The 19,559-nt window shown below is 52.8% G+C and overlaps 1 protein-coding gene across 1 annotated transcript in view; it reads left to right on the top strand.

Annotated features, from left to right (window-relative positions):
- The first annotated feature begins 307 nt into the window (after positions 1-307).
- Positions 308-19,559, top strand: part of LOC110522635 (YLP motif-containing protein 1) — a 63,836-nt gene continuing 44,584 nt past the window's right edge. Inside the window, exons 1-7 of the mRNA XM_036976343.1 lie at positions 308-1,181; positions 1,691-1,900; positions 4,955-5,146; positions 7,454-7,654; positions 15,901-16,388; positions 16,606-17,172; positions 18,010-19,311. Coding sequence (XP_036832238.1) covers positions 585-1,181; positions 1,691-1,900; positions 4,955-5,146; positions 7,454-7,654; positions 15,901-16,388; positions 16,606-17,172; positions 18,010-19,311 — 3,557 coding nt within the window. The 5' untranslated portion in view covers positions 308-584. The remainder of the gene's footprint in view (positions 1,182-1,690; positions 1,901-4,954; positions 5,147-7,453; positions 7,655-15,900; positions 16,389-16,605; positions 17,173-18,009; positions 19,312-19,559) is intronic.

Genomic DNA, 19,559 nt, shown 5'->3' with positions numbered 1-19,559 from the left:
CTGCACACACACACACAGGTTTTTTTGTAAGCCATCTCTCAGACCTTCAAAGCGCAATTATCTGATCCAAACTATTTTGTTTTGACCCAATAATTTACTGTTTGACCCAATAATCTATCTGATTGGTTCCAACAAAAAAAAACATTTTCTCGTCATGTTGTTTTGGACTACTGAAATCTGATTGTGGCATATGAGGTCTGTGTATTTATGTAGAAATGTCACCCTCTTGTGGAATGGAAAAATAACAACAATTTGATTGATCCGGAAATGATGTATTCATGACGTACATCCGTCATACCAACCAATCGGCGTGTACGTTTCCCACGTCTCCCTCCACAACCAGCTAGTTAGCTTTCTAGCTAAAGGATACGGAACCCGAAAACCAAGGCGAACAACGCATTTTCTTTAATTTGTTAACGTTTACTGATACAACAAACGCGATCAATAATCAGCGTTTGTTTACGGTTTGTAACGCACGTAAAAACGTACCTCTATATCGAGGGTAGCGTCGCATTACCTTGTATTTTTCACTGCGCCGGTTTTATGTGAGCACAAAGGCCCACACAAGCCCGCTGTTTCCAAGCATGTATCCCTGGGGTACTAACTACGGCGGTGGCCATCAACCACCTTCGCAGCAGAACTTCGGCGCGCCGTCTCCTCAAGGCGAAGGCTTCGCAGGTGGATTCGGGAGTTATGGAGCCGCTACGCCCGCAGCGGCACCCGGTTCCACGTTCAACAGCCTGCGGGAGCAGCATCTCCAGCAGATGCAGCAGCTACAACAGCTCCACCATAAACAGCTCCAATCCGTGCTGCACCACGACAGGAACGTAGATGCAAACCCCTATGGCGGCGGTGGTACTGCGGCCGAATCGTGGCAAGGCAGTTCGGGATATGGGTATGGTTCAACGGGGGCCGGTGCCCCTTCCCCTTATCAAGATGAGTATCAGACCATGCAAGCCGGTCCGCCCGGACCACAGCAGCCGCCGCTACCGCCACAGTCCCCGCAGTCCAAGGAGGCCCAGCCTCCCCCACCAGATTCGACCCTCCCGGTGCCCACTCAGAACAATGGTACTCCAGCGACTAAAGAGGTAAACACGAAAGAATCTTTGGCCTCGAAAGACCAGGCACATTCCTCTGGGTCGGAGGAGGAAAAGCCCGATTTTACGTCAATGTCGCTCCAGGTAATATCTTGGATGTGTATTTCACATTGCTGCAGTAGGTCTGCTTTCCACGACGGCATGCAAACGTACCCGTACTTCATCTCAGGAATGACGAGAATGTACCTTATATGATTTGTAATTTACTCATATTGCATCGGGAAGTCGTTGTTTCTGCGTGCTATTGTCATAGCCTGACCCCAGATTTGTTAAAGTTGTATATAGCAAGCTCCTATGATTTATCACTGACCGTAGGAGTCTGCAAAACAGCACAAACAGATCTGGGACCATGCTAGTAGTGTTGTTAGTTTCTAAATGTATTGTGATCTTCTCATCACCCATCTTCTTGCATGAGATAAGCCTACTTATCATTCCCCCAATCATCTCTCAGAGCAGGGTTTTAACTATAACACAATAGTAGCTATGTTTATTCCATCATATTTACAACAAGCAGGAAGGGAAAGGGGGCTGCACATCCTAATCAGAGTGTCTAAAATTGTCATGTTGATGTGATGTTTGTTGTTGTCATCCAGGAACAGCAGCAGTATTGGTACAAGCAGCATCTCCAGAATCTGCAGAGGCTGAAAGTCGAGAAGGCCAAACAGGGTCAGGGTGATGGCCCAACGCCCCGGCCCCACTCGACAGCCGCGCCTCCCCCTCCATCGGAACCCCCTAAGAACGCCCCTCCACCACCCCCACCCAAAGAGGAGCCCCCGCCACCACCTCCACCGGAGGACAAAACGGTAAAGGAGAAACCTGACCGTTTCACATGTCTGAGATTCTAATTGTTCGTAAATATATTGGTCTGTGAGACATATCCCATTTATAGCAGACGATGTGTTACCTGTAAAAAAAAACACAACAAAATTAATTAGTGGGATTTTTCTCTGTATGAAAGGGATACTGCTGACAAACGCAATCTTCTCCACACAATCGTCTCCCGAGAGTCTGATATGTTTTGAAATTCAATATCTTCAGAATGTAATCGGACTGTGGTAACGATCCAGTGATATGGTAGGTATTCACGTGTCGGTTTACCAATGTCACAGGGAAAAAATACAAATAATTGAATGGGAATGTTATTTAAGCTTCCTCGCGCTACAGAAACAAAGACAGAGGCTCTCGCCCCTGTGTGAAGTTCTGGTAGTGTGGACAAGGCTGAAGGACTCTACGTAAACGTAGCGTGGACAAGGCTGAAGGACTAAATGTAGCGTGGACAAGGCTGAAGGACTCTACGTAAACGTAGCGTGGACAAGGCTGAAGGACTAAATGTAGCGTGGACAAGGCTGAAGGACTCTACGTAAATGTAGCGTGGACAAGGCTGAAGGACTCTACGTAAATGTAGCGTGGACAAGGCTGAAGGACTAAATGTAGCGTGGACAAGGCTGAAGGACTAAATGTAGCGTGGACAAGGCTGAAGGACTCTACGTAAATGTAGCGTGGACAAGGCTGAAGGACTCTACGTAAATGTAGCGTGGACAAGGCTGAAGGACTCTACGTAAACGTAGCGTGGACAAGGCTGAAGGACTAAATGTAGCGTGGACAAGGCTGAAGGACTAAATGTAGCGTGGACAAGGCTGAAGGACTAAATGTAGCGTGGACAATGCTGAAGGACGTAAACGTAGCGTGGAAAAGGCTGAAGGACTCTACGTAAACGTAGCGTGGACAAGGCTGAAGGACTCTTCGTAAACGTAGCGTGGACAAGGCTGAAGGACTCTTCGTAAACGTAGCGTGGACAAGGCTGAAGGACTCTTCGTAAACGTAGCGTGGACAAGGCTGAAGGACTCTTCGTAAACGTAGCGTGGACAAGGCTGAAGGACTCTTCGTAAACGTAGCGTGGACAAGGCTGAAGGACTCTTCGTAAACGTAGCATGGACAAGGCTGAAGGACTCTTCGTAAACGTAGCGTGGACATTGCTGAAGGACTAAACGTAGCGTGGACATTGCTGAATGACTAAACGTAGCGTGGACATTGCTGAAGGACTCTACGTAAATGTAGCGTGGACAAGGCTGAAGGACTCTACGTAAACGTAGCGTGGACATTGCTGAAGGACTCTACGTAAACGTAGCGTGGACAAGGCTGAAGGACTCTTCGTAAACGTAGCGTGGACAAGGCTGAAGGACTAAATGTAGCGTGGACATTGCTGAAGGACTCTACGTAAATGTAGCGTGGACAAGGCTGAAGGACTCTACGTAAACGTAGCGTGGACATTGCTGAAGGACTCTACGTAAACGTAGCGTGGACAAGGCTGAAGGACTCTTCGTAAACGTAGCGTGGACAAGGCTGAAGGACTCTTCGTAAACGTAGCGTGGACAAGGCTGAAGGACTCTTCGTAAACGTAGCATGGACAAGGCTGAAGGACTCTTCGTAAACGTAGCGTGGACATTGCTGAAGGACTAAACGTAGCGTGGACATTGCTGAATGACTAAACGTAGCGTGGACAAGGCTGAAGGACTCTACGTAAACGTAGCGTAGACAAGGCTGAAGGACTCTTCGTAAACGTAGCGTGGACAAGGCTGAAGGACTCTACGTAAACGTAGCGTGGACATTGCTGAAGGACGCTACGTAAACGTAGCGTGGACAAGGCTGAAGGACTCTACGTAAACGTAGCGTAGACAAGGCTGAAGGACTCTACGTAAACGTAGCGTGGACAAGGCTGAAGGACTCTTCGTAAACGTAGCGTGGACAAGGCTGAAGGACTCTACGTAAACGTAGCGTGGACAAGGCTGAAGGACTCTACGTAAACGTAGCGTGGACAAGGCTGAAGGACTAAATGTAGCGTGGACATTGCTGAATGACTAAACGTAGCGTGGACAAGGCTGAAGGACTCTACGTAAACGTAGCGTAGACAAGGCTGAAGGACTCTTCGTAAACGTAGCGTGGACAAGGCTGAAGGACTCTACGTAAACGTAGCGTGGACATTGCTGAAGGACTCTACGTAAACGTAGCGTGGACAAGGCTGAAGGACTCTTCGTAAACGTAGCGTGGACAAGGCTGAAGGACTCTACGTAAACGTAGCGTGGACATTGCTGAAGGACTCTACGTAAACGTAGCGTGGACAAGGCTGAAGGACTAAACGTAGCGTGGACAAGGCTGAAGGACTAAATGTAGCATGGACAAGGCTGAAGGACTAAATGTAGCGTGGACAAGGCTGAAGGACTCTTCGTAAACGTAGCGTGGACAAGGCTGAAGGACTCTTCGTAAACGTAGCGTGGACAAGGCTGAAGGACTCTTCGTAAACGTAGCGTGGACAAGGCTGAAGGACTCTTCGTAAATGTAGCATGGACAAGGCTGAAGGACTCTTCGTAAATGTAGCGTGGACAAGGCTGAAGGACTAAATGTAGCGTGGACATTGCTGAAGGACTCTACGTAAATGTAGCGTGGACAAGGCTGAAGGACTCTACGTAAATGTAGCGTGGACAAGGCTGAAGGACTCTACGTAAACGTAGCGTGGACAAGGCTGAAGGACTAAATGTAGCGTGGACATTGCTGAAGGACTCTACGTAAATGTAGCGTGGACAAGGCTGAAGGACTCTACGTAAACGTAGCGTGGACAAGGCTGAAGGACTAAATGTAGCGTGGACAAGGCTGAAGGACTCTTCGTAAACGTAGCGTCAAAGCTTCATCTTCGTCGCTCTCTGCGTAGTTCTACGTACTAATATTTGTAACAGATCGTGTTATGATGATCCGTTGCTCTGTTTGCGTAGACTTTGTGGAGCCCTTAACTCCTCCAAGGCTTCCTTACTTAGTTAGTTTGGGTTAACTTTACTACAAGGTACACTCCTCTCCACCTGCAGCCTGCACCCCTAGCCCAGGACCCAGCAGAGGCGGCCCGGCTGAAGCAGCTCCAGAGTGCAGCGGCCCAGTGGCAGCAGGCCCAGCAGCAGAGAGCTGGCTACCAGTACCAAGCACTGATGCGGCACCATGCTCAGCTACAGGTCATCCTCAACCAGTACCAGCAGTGTATCCAACAACCTGCACAGCTCGAGGTAAGTAAGGATCCACTGACACAATATTATTTCCATCCTTTCTAACTAGGACACTGTCTAACTAGGACACTGTCTAACTATGTCTAACTAGGACACTGTCTAACTATGTCTAACTAGGACACTGTCTAACTATGTCTAACTAGGACACTGTCTAACTATGTCTAACTAGGACACTGTCTAACTATGTCTAACTAGGACTATGTTTAACTAGGTCTAACTAGGACTATGTTTAACTAGGTCTAACTAGGACTAGGTCTAACTAGGACTAGGTCTAACTATGTCTAACTAGGACTATGTCTAACTAGGACTATGTCTAACTAGGACACTGTCTAACTATGTCTAACTAGGACACTGTCTAACTAGGACACTGTCTAACTAGGACACTGTCTAACTAGGACACTGTCTAACTAGGACACTGTCTAACTATGTCTAACTAGGACACTGTCTAACTATGTCTAACTAGGACACTGTCTAACTAGGACTAACTAGGACACTGTCTAACTAGGACTAACTAGGACTATGTCTAACTAGGGACTATGTCTAACTATATCTAACTAGGACTATGTCTAACTTGGACTATGTCTAACTATGTCTAACTAGGACTATGTCTAACTATGTCTAACTAGGACTATGTCTAACTAACTGTCTAACTATGTCTAACTAGGACTATGTCTAACTAGGTCTAACTAGGACTATGTTTAACTAGGTCTAACTAGGACTATGTTTAACTAGGTCTAACTAGGACTATGTTTAACTAGGTCTAACTAGGACTAGGTCTAACTAGGACTAGGTCTAACTAGGACTAGGTCTAACTATGTCTAACTAGGACTAGGTCTAACTAGGACTAACTAGGACTAGGTCTAACTATGTCTAACTAGGACTATGTCTAACTAGGACTATGTCTAACTAGGACTAGGTCTAACTAGGACTATGTCTAACTATGTCTAACTAGGACTATGTCTATGTCTAACTATGTCTAACTAGGACTATGTCTAACTAGGACTATGTCTAACTAGGTCTAACTAGGACTATGTTTAACTAGGTCTAACTAGGACTAGGTCTAACTAGGACTAGGTCTAACTAGGACTAGGTCTAACTATGTCTAACTAGGACTATGTCTAACTAGGACTATGTCTAACTAGGACACTGTCTAACTATGTCTAACTAGGACTATGTCTAACTAGGACTATGTCTAACTAGGTCTATGTTTAACTAGGTCTAACTAGGACTAGGTCTAACTAGGACTAGGTCTAACTATATCTAACTAGGACTATGTCTAACTAGGACTATGTCTAACTATGTCTAACTAGGACTATGTCTAACTATGTCTAACTAGGACTATGTTTAACTAGGTCTAACTAGGACTAGGTCTAACTAGGACTAGGTCTAACTATATCTAACTAGGACTATGTCTAACTAGGACTATGTCTAACTATGTCTAACTAGGACTATGTCTAACTATGTCTAACTAGGACTATGTCTAACTATGTCTAACTAGGACTATGTCTAACTATGTCTAACTAGGACTAGGTCTAACTATATCTAACTAGGACTATGTCTAACTAGGACTATGTCTAACTAGGACTATGTCTAACTATGTCTAACTAGGACTATGTCTAACTATGTCTAACTAGGACTATGTCTAACTAGGAGAACTAGGTCTTACTGGACCTAGGACTACTGCTTCCACCAGGATCTAACAGCTGTATACAAGGTGGTGGTCTGTTCAGCTAGTGTAATGCTAGTGTAATGCTAAGAGCAGTCGACTTTATTTGCACAGCGTCTTGCATTGATAAAATAAAATACAATTTTGGAGTGAGCATAGAGGGCATCATCGTATCGTGCATACTCTTTGCTCCTGTCAAAGTGTGCGTTGTCTCTTTGCTCCTGTCGAAGTGTGCGTTGTCTCTTTGCTCCTGTCGAAGTGTGCGTTGTCCCTTTGCTCCTGTCGAAGTGTGCGTTGTCCCTTTGCTCCTGTCGAAGTGTGCGTTGTCCCTTTGCTCCTGTCGAAGTGTGCGTTGTCCCTTTGCTCCTGTCGAAGTGTGCGTTGTACCTTTGCTCCTGTCGAAGTGTGCGTTGTCCCTTTGCTCCTGTCGAAGTGTGCGTTGTCTCTTTGCTCCTGTCGAAGTGTGCGTTGTACCTTTGCTCCTGTCGAAGTGTGCGTTGTCCCTTTGCTCCTGTCGAAGTGTGCGTTGTCCCTTTGCTCCTGTCGAAGTGTGCGTTGTCTCTTTGCTGTCAGGGCATTTTGTAGTGTCATTTTGAAAAACGAAGCCTGTTCTATTCTCCTCAATGTCCTCCCCCGTGTAGACGATGTCTATGGCCATGCAGCTGAGTCACTATGAGAAGCAGCAGCAGCAGTTTGACCCGGTGTTTGGAGACTGGGGCCGCACCTTCAGCCAGTGGCAAGAGCAGTTCCAGTCCTACCCACATAAAGACCAGCTACAGGACTACGAGTTACAGTGGAAACAGTGGCAGGAACAGATGAACTCTACCTCAGCACACCTACAGGTACAGTACAACCAGACAAACTCCACCTCAGCACACCTACAGGTACAACCAGACAAACTCCACCTCAGCACACCTACAGGTACAGTACAACCAGACAAACTCCACCTCAGCACACCTACAGGTACAGTACAACCAGACAAACTCCACCTCAGCACACCTACAGGTACAGTACAACCTGACAAACTCCACCTCAGCACACCTACAGGTACAACCAGACAAACTCCACCTCAGCACACCTACAGGTACAGTACAACCAGACAAACTCCACCTCAGCACACCTACAGGTACAGTACAACCAGACAAACTCCACCTCAGCACACCTACAGGTACAGTACAACCTGACAAACTCCACCTCAGCACACCTACAGGTACAACCAGACAAACTCCACCTCAGCACACCTACAGGTACAGTACAACCAGACAAACTCCACCTCAGCACACCTACAGTACAACCTGACAAACTCCACCTCAGCACACCTACAGGTACAACCTGACAAACTCCACCTCAGCACACCTACAGGTACGGTACAACCAGACAAACTCCACCTCAGCACACCTACAGGTACGGTACAACCAGACAAACTCCACCTCAGCACACCTACAGGTACAGTACAACCTGACAAACTCCACCTCAGCACACCTACAGGTACAACCTGACAAACTCCACCTCAGCACACCTACAGGTACAGCCAGACAAACTCCACCTCAGCACACCTACAGGTACAACCTGACAAACTCCACCTCAGCACACCTACAGGTACAACCAGACAAACTCCACCTCAGCACACCTACAGGTACAACCAGACAAACTCCACCTCAGCACACCTACAGGTACAACCAGACAAACTCCACCTCAGCACACCTACAGGTACAGTACAACCAGACAAACTCCACCTCAGCACACCTACAGGTACAGCCAGACAAACTCCACCTCAGCACACCTACAGGTACAACCTGACAAACTCCACCTCAGCACACCTACAGGTACAACCTGACAAACTCCACCTCAGCACACCTACAGGTACAGTACAACCAGACAAACTCCACCTCAGCACACCTACAGGTACAGTACAACCAGACAAACTCCACCTCAGCACACCTACAGGTACAACCTGACAAACTCCACCTCAGCACACCTACAGGTACAACCTGACAAACTCCACCTCAGCACACCTACAGGTACAGCCAGACAAACTCCACCTCAGCACACCTACAGGTACAACCTGACAAACTCCACCTCAGCACACCTACAGGTACAACCTGACAAACTCCACCTCAGCACACCTACAGGTACAGTACAACCTGACAAACTCCACCTCAGCACACCTACAGGTACAACCTGACAAACTCCACCTCAGCACACCTACAGGTACAACCAGACAAACTCCACCTCAGCACACCTACAGGTACAGTACAACCTGACAAACTCCACCTCAGCACACCTACAGGTACAACCTGACAAACTCCACCTCAGCACACCTACAGGTACAACCAGACAAACTCCACCTCAGCACACCTACAGGTACAACCAGACAAACTCCACCTCAGCACACCTACAGGTACAGTACAACCAGACAAACTCCACCTCAGCACACCTACAGGTACAGTACAACCAGACAAACTCCACCTCAGCACACCTACAGGTACAACCTGACAAACTCCACCTCAGCACACCTACAGGTACAGTACAACCTGACAAACTCCACCTCAGCACACCTACAGGTACAGTACAACCAGACAAACTCCACCTCAGCACACCTACAGGTACAGTACAACCTGACAAACTCCACCTCAGCACACCTACAGGTACAACCTGACAAACTCCACCTCAGCACACCTACAGGTACAACCTGACAAACTCCACCTCAGCACACCTACAGGTACAACCTGACAAACTCCACCTCAGCACACCTACAGGTACAGTACAACCAGACAAACTCCACCTCAGCACACCTACAGGTACAACCTGACAAACTCCACCTCAGCACACCTACAGGTACGGTACAGCCTGAAGAGGAGGGGCCCTCCCCCTCTGCCTCTGGGGTCTGTTCAGTAGGATGTAATGTTACAGGACTTTTTTTTTTAGATATGTTCTGTCTGTCGCATAGTAAATGAGTAAATCCCCAGGCAGCTTCATGTAAAGGCGCTGCTGATGTGAAAAAAGGGGTCGTCATATTGGGGCGGCAGGGTAGCCTAGTGGTTAGAGTGTAGAGGCGGCAGGGTAGCCTAGTGGTTAGAGTGTAGAGGCGGCAGGGTAGCCTAGTGGTTAGAGTGTAGAGGCGGCAGGGTAGCCTAGTGGTTAGAGTGTAGAGGCGGCAGGGTAGCCTAGTGGTTAGAGTGTAGAGGCGGCAGGGTAGCCTAGTGGTTAGAGTGTAGAGGCGGCAGGGTAGCCTAGTGGTTAGAGTGTAGAGGCGGCAGGGTAGCCTAGTGGTTAGAGTGTAGAGGCGGCAGGGTAGCCTAGTGGTTAGAGTGTAGAGGCGGCAGGGTAGCCTAGTGGTTAGAGTGTAGAGGCGGCAGGGTAGCCTAGTGGTTAGAGTGTAGAGGCGGCAGGGTAGCCTAGTGGTTAGAGTGTAGAGGCGGCAGGGTAGCCTAGTGGTTAGAGTGTAGAGGCGGCAGGGTAGCCTAGTGGTTAGAGTGTAGAGGCGGCAGGGTAGCCTAGTGGTTAGAGTGTAGAGGGCGCAGGGTAGCCTAGTGGTTAGAGTGTAGAGGCGGCAGGGTAGCCTAGTGGTTAGAGTGTAGAGGCGGCAGGGTAGCCTAGTGGTTAGAGTGTAGAGGCGGCAGGGTAGCCTAGTGGTTAGAGTGTAGAGGCGGCAGGGTAGCCTAGTGGTTAGAGTGTAGAGGGCGCAGGGTAGCCTAGTGGTTAGAGTGTAGAGGCGGCAGGGTAGCCTAGTGGTTAGAGTGTAGAGGCGGCAGGGTAGCCTAGTGGTTAGAGTGTAGAGGCGGCAGGGTAGCCTAGTGGTTAGAGTGTAGAGGAGGCAGGGTAGCCTAGTGGTTAGAGTGTAGAGGCGGCAGGGTAGCCTAGTGGTTAGAGTGTAGAGGCGGCAGGGTAGCCTAGTGGTTAGAGTGTAGAGGCGGCAGGGTAGCCTAGTGGTTAGAGTGTAGAGGCGGCAGGGTAGCCTAGTGGTTAGAGTGTAGAGGCGGCAGGGTAGCCTAGTGGTTAGAGTGTAGAGGCGGCAGGGTAGCCTAGTGGTTAGAGTGTAGAGGCGGCAGGGTAGCCTAGTGGTTAGAGTGTAGAGGCGGCAGGGTAGCCTAGTGGTTAGAGTGTAGAGGCGGCAGGGTAGCCTAGTGGTTAGAGTGTAGAGGCGGCAGGGTAGCCTAGTGGTTAGAGTGTAGAGGCGGCAGGGTAGCCTAGTGGTTAGAGTGTAGAGGGCGCAGGGTAGCCTAGTGGTTAGAGTGTAGAGGGGGCAGGGTAGCCTAGTGGTTAGAGTGTAGAGGCGGCAGGGTAGCCTAGTGGTTAGAGTGTAGAGGCGGCAGGGTAGCCTAGTGGTTAGAGTGTAGAGGCGGCAGGGTAGCCTAGTGGTTAGAGTGTAGAGGCGGCAGGGTAGCCTAGTGGTTAGAGTGTAGAGGCGGCAGGGTAGCCTAGTGGTTAGAGTGTAGAGGCGGCAGGGTAGCCTAGTGGTTAGAGTGTAGAGGCGGCAGGGTAGCCTAGTGGTTAGAGTGTAGAGGCGGCAGGGTAGCCTAGTGGTTAGAGTGTAGAGGGCGCAGGGTAGCCTAGTGGTTAGAGTGTAGAGGCGGCAGGGTAGCCTAGTGGTTAGAGTGTAGAGGCGGCAGGGTAGCCTAGTGGTTAGAGTGTAGAGGCGGCAGGGTAGCCTAGTGGTTAGAGTGTAGAGGCGGCAGGGTAGCCTAGTGGTTAGAGTGTAGAGGAGGCAGGGTAGCCTAGTGGTTAGAGTGTAGAGGCGGCAGGGTAGCCTAGTGGTTAGAGTGTAGAGGCGGCAGGGTAGCCTAGTGGTTAGAGTGTAGAGGCGGCAGGGTAGCCTAGTGGTTAGAGTGTAGAGGCGGCAGGGTAGCCTAGTGGTTAGAGTGTAGAGGGCGCAGGGTAGCCTAGTGGTTAGAGTGTAGAGGGCGCAGGGTAGCCTAGTGGTTAGAGTGGAGGGGCGGCAGTGTAGCCTAGTGGTTAGAGTGGAGGGGCGGCAGGGTAGCCTAGTGGTTAGAGTGGAGGGGCGGCAGGGTAGCCTAGTGGTTAGAGTGTAGGGGCGGCAGGGTAGCCTAGTGGTTAGAGTGTAGAGGCGGCAGGGTAGCCTAGTGGTTAGAGTGTAGAGGCGGCAGGGTAGCCTAGTGGTTAGAGTGTAGAGGAGGCAGGGTAGCCTAGTGGTTAGAGTGTAGAGGCGGCAGGGTAGCCTAGTGGTTAGAGTGTAGAGGAGGCAGGGTAGCCTAGTGGTTAGAGTGTAGAGGCGGCAGGGTAGCCTAGTGGTTAGAGTGTAGAGGAGGCAGGGTAGCCTAGTGGTTAGAGTGGAGAGGCGGCAGGGTAGCCTAGTGGTTAGAGTGGAGGGGCGGCAGGGTAGCCTAGTAGTTAGAGTGTAGAGGCGGCAGGGTAGCCTAGTGGTTAGAGTGGAGGGGCGGCAGTGTAGCCTAGTGGTTAGAGTGGAGGGGCGGCAGGGTAGCCTAGTGGTTAGAGTGGAGGGGCGGCAGGGTAGCCTAGTGGTTAGAGTGGAGGGGCGGCAGGGTAGCCTAGTGGTTAGAGTGTAGAGGCGGCAGGGTAGCCTAGTGGTTAGAGTGGAGGGGCGGCAGGGTAGCCTAGTGGTTAGAGTGTAGGGGCGGCAGGGTAGCCTAGTGGTTAGAGTGGAGGGGCGGCAGGGTAGCCTAGTGGTTAGAGTGTAGAGGCGGCAGGGTAGCCTAGTGGTTAGAGTGTAGAGGCGGCAGGGTAGCCTAGTGGTTAGAGTGTAGGGGCGGCAGGGTAGCCTAGTGGTTAGAGTGTAGAGGCGGCAGGGTAGCCTAGTGGTTAGAGTGTAGAGGCGGCAGGGTAGCCTAGTGGTTAGAGTGTAGAGGAGGCAGGGTAGCCTAGTGGTTAGAGTGTAGAGGCGGCAGGGTAGCCTAGTGGTTAGAGTGTAGAGGAGGCAGGGTAGCCTAGTGGTTAGAGTGGAGAGGCGGCAGGGTAGCCTAGTGGTTAGAGTGGAGGGGCGGCAGGGTAGCCTAGTAGTTAGAGTGTAGAGGCGGCAGGGTAGCCTAGTGGTTAGAGTGGAGGGGCGGCAGTGTAGCCTAGTGGTTAGAGTGGAGGGGCGGCAGGGTAGCCTAGTGGTTAGAGTGGAGGGGCGGCAGGGTAGCCTAGTGGTTAGAGTGGATGGGGGGCAGGGTAGCCTAGTGGTTAGAGTGTAGAGGGGGCAGGGTAGCCTAGTGGTTAGAGTGTAGAGGGGGCAGGGTAGCCTAGTGGTTAGAATGTAGAGGGGGCAGGGTAGCCTAGTGGTTAGAGTGTAGAGGGGGCAGGGTAGCCTAGTGGTTAGAGTGGAGGGGCGGCAGGGCAGCCTAGTGGTTAGAGTGTAGAGGGCGCAGGGTAGCCTAGTGGTTAGAGTGTAGAGGGGGCAGGGTAGCCTAGTGGTTAGAGTGTAGAGGGGGCAGGGTAGCCTAGTGGTTAGAGTGTAGAGGGGGCAGGGTAGCCTAGTGGTTAGAGTGTAGAGGGGGCAGGGTAGCCTAGTGGTTAGAGTGTAGAGGGGGCAGGGTAGCCTAGTGGTTAGAGTGGAGTGGCGGCAGGGCAGCCTAGTGGTTAGAGTGTAGAGGGCGCAGGGTAGCCTAGTGGTTAGAGTGTAGAGGGGGCAGGGTAGCCTAGTGGTTAGAGTGTAGAGGGGCGGCAGGGTAGCCTAGTGGTTAGAGTGTAGAGGGGGCAGGGTAGCCTAGTGGTTAGAGTGTACAGGGGGCAGGGTAGCCTAGTGGTTAGAGTGGAGGGGCGGCAGGGTAGCCTAGTGGTTAGAGTGTAGAGGCGGCAGGGTAGCCTAGTGGTTAGAGTGTAGAGGGGACAGGGTAGCCTAGTGGTTAGAGTGGAGGGGCGCAGGGTAGCCTAGTGGTTAGAGTGTAGAGGTGGCAGGGTAGCCTAGTGGTTAGAGTGTAGAGGGCGCAGGGTAGCCTAGTGGTTAGAGTGGAGGGGCGGCAGGGTAGCCTAGTGGTTAGAGTGGAGGGGCGGCAGGGTAGCCTAGTGGCTAGAGTGGAGGGGCGGCAGGGTAGCCTAGTGGCTAGAGTGGAGGGGCGGCAGGGTAGCCTAGTGGCTAGAGTGGAGGGGCGGTAGGGTAGCCTAGTGGCTAGAGTGGAGGGGCGGCAGGGTAGCCTAGTGGCTAGAGTGGAGGGGCGGCAGGGTAGTCTAGTGGCTAGAGTGGAGGGGCGGCAGGGTAGCCTAGTGGTTAGAGTGGAGGGGCGGCAGGGTAGCCTAGTAGTTAGAGTGTAGAGGCGGCAGGGTAGCCTAGTGGTTAGAGTGTAGAGGCGGCAGGGTAGCCTAGTGGTTAGAGTGTAGAGGGGACAGGGTAGCCTAGTGGTTAGAGTGTAGAGGGGGCAGGGTAGCCTAGTGGTTAGAGTGTAGAGGGGGCAGGGTAGCCTAGTGGTTAGAGTGTAGAGGGGGCAGGGTAGCCTAGTGGTTTGAGTGTAGAGGGGGCAGGGTAGCCTAGTGGTTAGAGTGGAGGGGCGGCAGGGCAGCCTAGTGGTTAGAGTGTAGAGGGCGCAGGGTAGCCTAGTGGTTAGAGTGTAGAGGGGGCAGGGTAGCCTAGTGGTTAGAGTGTAGAGGGGGCAGGGTAGCCTGGTGGTTAGAGTGTAGAGGGGACAGGGTAGCCTAGTGGTTAGAGTGTAGAGGGGGCAGGGTAGCCTAGTGGTTAGAGTGTAGAGGGGGCAGGGTAGCCTAGTGGTTAGAGTGTAGAGGGGGCAGGGTAGCCTAGTGGTTAGAGTGTAGAGGGGCGGCAGGGTAGCCTAGTGGTTAGAGTGTAGAGGGGGCAGGGTAGCCTAGTGGTTAGAGTGGAGGGGCGGCAGGGCGGCCTAAAGGTTAGAGTGTAGAGGGCGCAGGGTGGCCTAGTGGTTAGAGTGGAGGGGCGGCAGGGTAGCCTAGTGGTTAGAGTGGAGGGGCGCAGGGTAGCCTAGTGGTTAGAGTGTAGAGGTGGCAGGGTAGCCTAGTGGTTAGAGTGTAGAGGGCGCAGGGTAGCCTAGTGGTTAGAGTGGAGGGGCGGCAGGGTAGCCTAGTGGTTAGAGTGGAGGGGCGCAGGGTAGCCTAGTGGTTAGAGTGTAGAGGTGGCAGGGTAGCCTAGTGGTTAGAGTGTAGAGGGCGCAGGGTAGCCTAGTGGTTAGAGTGGAGGGGCGGCAGGGTAGCCTAGTGGTTAGAGTGGAGGGGCGGCAGGGTAGCCTAGTGGCTAGAGTGGAGGGGCGGCAGGGTAGCCTAGTGGCTAGAGTGGAGGGGCGGCAGGGTAGCCTAGTGGCTAGAGTGGAGGGGTGGCAGGGTAGCCTAGTGGTTAGAGTGGAGGGGCGGCAGGGTAGCCTAGTAGTTAGAGTGTAGAGGCGGCAGGGTAGCCTAGTGGTTAGAGTGTAGAGGGGGCAGGGTAGCCTGGTGGTTAGAGTGTAGAGGGGACAGGGTAGCCTAGTGGTTAGGGTGTAGAGGGGGCAGGGTAGCCTAGTGGTTAGAGTGTAGAGGGGGCAGGGTAGCCTAGTGGTTAGAGTGGAGGGGCGGCAGGGCAGCCTAGTGGTTAGAGTGTAGAGGGCGCAGGGTAGCCTAGTGGTTAGAGTGTAGAGGGGGCAGGGTAGCCTAGTGGTTAGAGTGTAGAGGTGGCAGGGTAGCCTAGTGGTTAGAGTGTAGAGGGCGCAGGGTAGCCTAGTGGTTAGAGTGGAGGGGCGGCAGGGTAGCCTAGTGGTTAGAGTGGAGGGGCGGCAGGGTAGCCTAGTGGCTAGAGTGGAGGGGCGGCAGGGTAGCCTAGTGGCTAGAGTGGAGGGGCGGCAGGGTAGCCTAGTGGCTAGAGTGGAGAGGCGGCAGGGTAGCCTAGTGGTTAGAGTGGAGGGGCGGCAGGGTAGCCTAGTGGTTAGAGTGGAGGGGCGGCAGGGTAGCCTAGTGGTTAGAGTGGAGGGGCGGCAAGGTAGCCTAGTGGTTAGAGCGTTGGACTAGTAACCGAAAGGTTGCAAGTTCGAATCCCCAAGCTGACAAGGTACAAATCTGTCGTTCTGCCCCTGAACAAGGCAGTTTAACCCACTGTTCCTAGGCCGTCATTGAAAATAAGAATTTGTTCTTAACTGACTTGCCTGGTTAAATAAAGGTAAAATATATACAAATATATTTGATTGATTCGTTGCAGGAGAGGGTCACCACCCTGCGAGCCACGCAGCAACAGTACGGAGGTGGCGTCGGCAGCGATGGCGGTGGACAGTACGGCGCTGATCAATACGGTAGTAGTGACCGGTATGGTAGTGGAGGGTACGGGGACCAGTACAACCAATATGGTCAGTACCCACTATCTGGACCGGACTCGCAGATTCAACAAGGTCACATGGTGAGCCCGTCCGTGCCGTCCCAGACAGGTAGCCAGCCCTCGTCCACCTCTGGATCCATGTTGCAGGGCCCTCGACCAGGGCAGCAAGGCCCCTCAAACACCCAACGCATGGGAACCCCAACAGGAAAACCACACCAAGGGCCTCAGGCAGAGCAGTACAACCTGTCTGGAACTCCAGGGAGAGGGGCGGGCCCAGGAGGGAGAGGGGCGGGCCCAGGAGGGAGAGGTGTGGCCAGATCACCAGTTCCACCACCAGGACAGCCTCCACCCTTCCAAAGCCCCAGAGGACCAAGGTAACTTGTGTACTCATAGTATAATGATATTGAAACGGTGTGATTGTGTTTCACCTCTTGACCATAGAGATGTTGTTTCTACCTGAACATGACAATCTGGAGGTTAAATTAATAAATGAAAATAATTGTGGATTTGGACAAAAAAAAAACACAAAAAAAACATTGCAATTTCCAAAAACAGACTGTTGACAGACATTCATGTGATTTTCTTTTCAAGGTTTGATGGTCCGAGAGGGAATGGCCCGCTGTTTGACCAGCAGCAGCAATCCGGTCAACAGCAGAGGTTTAATGCTCCACCAGGCCCCAGGTTCAACGAGCAGCGCCAGAGGTTCAACCAGCCTGGCCCCAGAGGACCAGGGCCTCGCTTTGGGCAGCAGGGGTCCCGGTTCGACCAGCCCCCCCCGAGACAAAACCCCCCTGGCTGCTTTGAAAGACCACCTGGTCCCCTAGTTCCCCATATAGGCCCACAGCCTAAACCAGACACTAGTAAAGACACACAACCACCACAGGGTAAGACTGAGACGCCAGCGGGCTCCAAGCCTCCTGGTAATAAACCTACCGGGCCAGCGAAACCAGGAGCAGAACCGGAGGATATGTCAGAGGACATGGTGGACTCACTGGATGGCTTCTTCGTCCAAAATGACCCCATCCCTCAGACGAAGGCAGAAGCTGACGCTGCTGCTGCTAGTAAGGGATCCACCGTCAACATGGAGAAGGTGAGCCCTACTGGTCCTGCCGGTACCAAGCCCCAAGTGTCCACCGACGCCTCTGTGTCCCCGAAAACCGCTTCCCCCGCTAAGACCGCTTTCAAACCAGGTGGACCGGATGGGCCATTGAAGAATAATGTCAATAACAACAACAGGCCTCAGGGACCGGAGCCTTCGAAGACAGACCCAATGACCAACCAATCTCCTGGTCCTCCGGGGCCCATGGGACGTGGCCAGCCGCTAGGGCCTGTCAGAGGTCGAGGGGAGCCGGATGGAGGGATGAGGGGAGGTAGAGGACGAGGGGAGTTTGATGGGGGGATGAGGGGAGGTAGAGGACGAGGGGAGTTTGATGGAGGGATGAGGGGAGGTAGAGGACGAGGGGAGGCGGATGGAGGGATGAGGGGAGGTAGAGGACGAGGGGAGGCGGATGGAGGGATGAGGGGGGGTAGAGGACGAGGGGAGTTTGATGGAGGGATGAGGGGAGGTAGAGGACGAGGGGAGTTTGATGGAGGGATGAGGGGAGGTAGAGGACGAGGGGAGTTGGATGGAGGGATGAGGGGGCGAGGAGGAAGGGGTGGTCTGAGGGGACGTGGAGGACAACAGCCCGGTATCCCAGACTTCAGTCCCAACACTGTCCCCCTGGGAGGTGGGAGGACGGAGGACGACATGGAGGGGGTTCCTTACGACTACAGACCTCCTCATGACGAGATGAGATCACAACATGGAGGACCAGAGGAGGACTGGCAGCAGGACCCTTCACTGGAGAAACCTGGAGGTCCTCCTCTGCCTGAAGAGGAGATGTGGGTCCCTGAAGAGCACTACTACTCTCCAGAGGACTACTACGAAGACCCAGGGAGAGGAGGTCCCCCTATGGGGAGAGGAGAGCCTCTAGACGGGCACCACTGGGAGGAAACAGATCCCCCACTTCCAGAGTACTGGGGAGAGGAAGGAGATCCCTACTGGATGGACCGGAGGCCCCCTCCTCATGGCATGAGAGGAGGCCCCCGAGCCCCCTTCCATCCTGGGCGTAGTCGCCCTCCACGCGGCCGACCCGGCTTCATGCACCAGGGGGGTCCCAGACGCCCCCTTCCTCCTCCTCGCGGAGCCATGGACCCCCATGACCCTCTAGGATCCCCCATGGGGCCTCACGATGACATGGACCCTCTGGGACCCCCGCTGCATCGGGACTACAACCCCAGAGGGCCGCCCATGCACCACGATATGATGGAGCGAGACATGAGGGGGCGACCTCCTCCACCTAGAGAGATGATGGACAGAGATCTGATGGGGCCTGGTGATCATCCTCCATATCACGACACGGATAGGGACCTTGGCTGGCCCCCGGGCCCAGGACGGCCCCCCAACCACGGCAGAGTCGGGCCAAGAGGTCCGCCTCCCCTTGAGATGATGATGGAGCGAGGGGGGATGAGGAGGCGTCCGATGGGCCCTCGGGGAGCCCCGATGGGCAGGGCCCGGGGTATGATGCAGCAGCCACACGAGGAGATGGAGGGGTACCCCCACGACGGGTACGGGGAGGAGTTTGGTGGTCCTGATGATGACAGGTATGGAAGGCCGCTGCCACCGCGTGACTGGCCGAAGCGCCCGCCACATGACTACGACCGCGAGGAGGAGTATTATCCCCATGAGCCTCCTCGTGGTGGGGAGTGGGACAGGGAGAGAGGAGGACCACTACCAGAGAGAGACTACCCTCCCCCAGACCGCTTCAGAGAGGACGAGTGGACTGATGAGAGGGACCAAGACCGTCCTCCATATGCCTACGAGGGAGACAGAGACCGTCCTCCATATGCCTACGAGGGAGACAGAGACCGTCCTCCATACGCCTTCGAGGGAGAAGAGCACGGAAGAGGAGGCAAGCTACAAAGTCGCGGCTACCCGGACGACCCTCCTTACAGGCACAATGAACCCCCCTACTTGCCTCCTCCAGAGTGGGAGAGATCAAGACCACCCCTTCCGGAGAGAAACTACCCCTCAGATTTTGAGGAGCATAGGCCCCACTACGACGGACGAGCCGAGCCACCTAGATCCGATCTAGGTATCCCTCCACCCACCTCCTCCCAGGCCCTTGCTCCTCCCACTACTGGACCAGACAGCTCTCAGGAACCAGCCTCACAGGGAACTGGACCGGGCATACTGGCTCTGTCACAACGACAACATGAGATCATCCTGAAAGCTGCCCATGAGCTGAAGCTTATCAGGTAAATTAGAGACATCAGGATTGGGTTCAATTCGGGAAGTACCATTCCAATTATCTTCAATGCTTTTAAACTAGGAAAATGTGGAATTGCAATTTGGTTTACTTTTGTAATTGCTTGGAATTGAAATGGAATTGACCCCAACCCTAAGAGATGTGTATGTATGGATGGGGTTGCCCCTAAGATAGAAACTGTCTTGGTGAAACCTTGTCATTTTTTAATGACCACAATATATATCAAACTATACATTA

The sequence above is a fragment of the Oncorhynchus mykiss genome, chromosome 4, assembly GCF_013265735.2.
Source record: "Oncorhynchus mykiss isolate Arlee chromosome 4, USDA_OmykA_1.1, whole genome shotgun sequence".
Lineage (NCBI taxonomy): Eukaryota > Metazoa > Chordata > Actinopteri > Salmoniformes > Salmonidae > Oncorhynchus > Oncorhynchus mykiss.
Note: the sequence above shows the minus strand (reverse complement) of the source record. Positions and strands in the feature narration are given on the sequence as shown.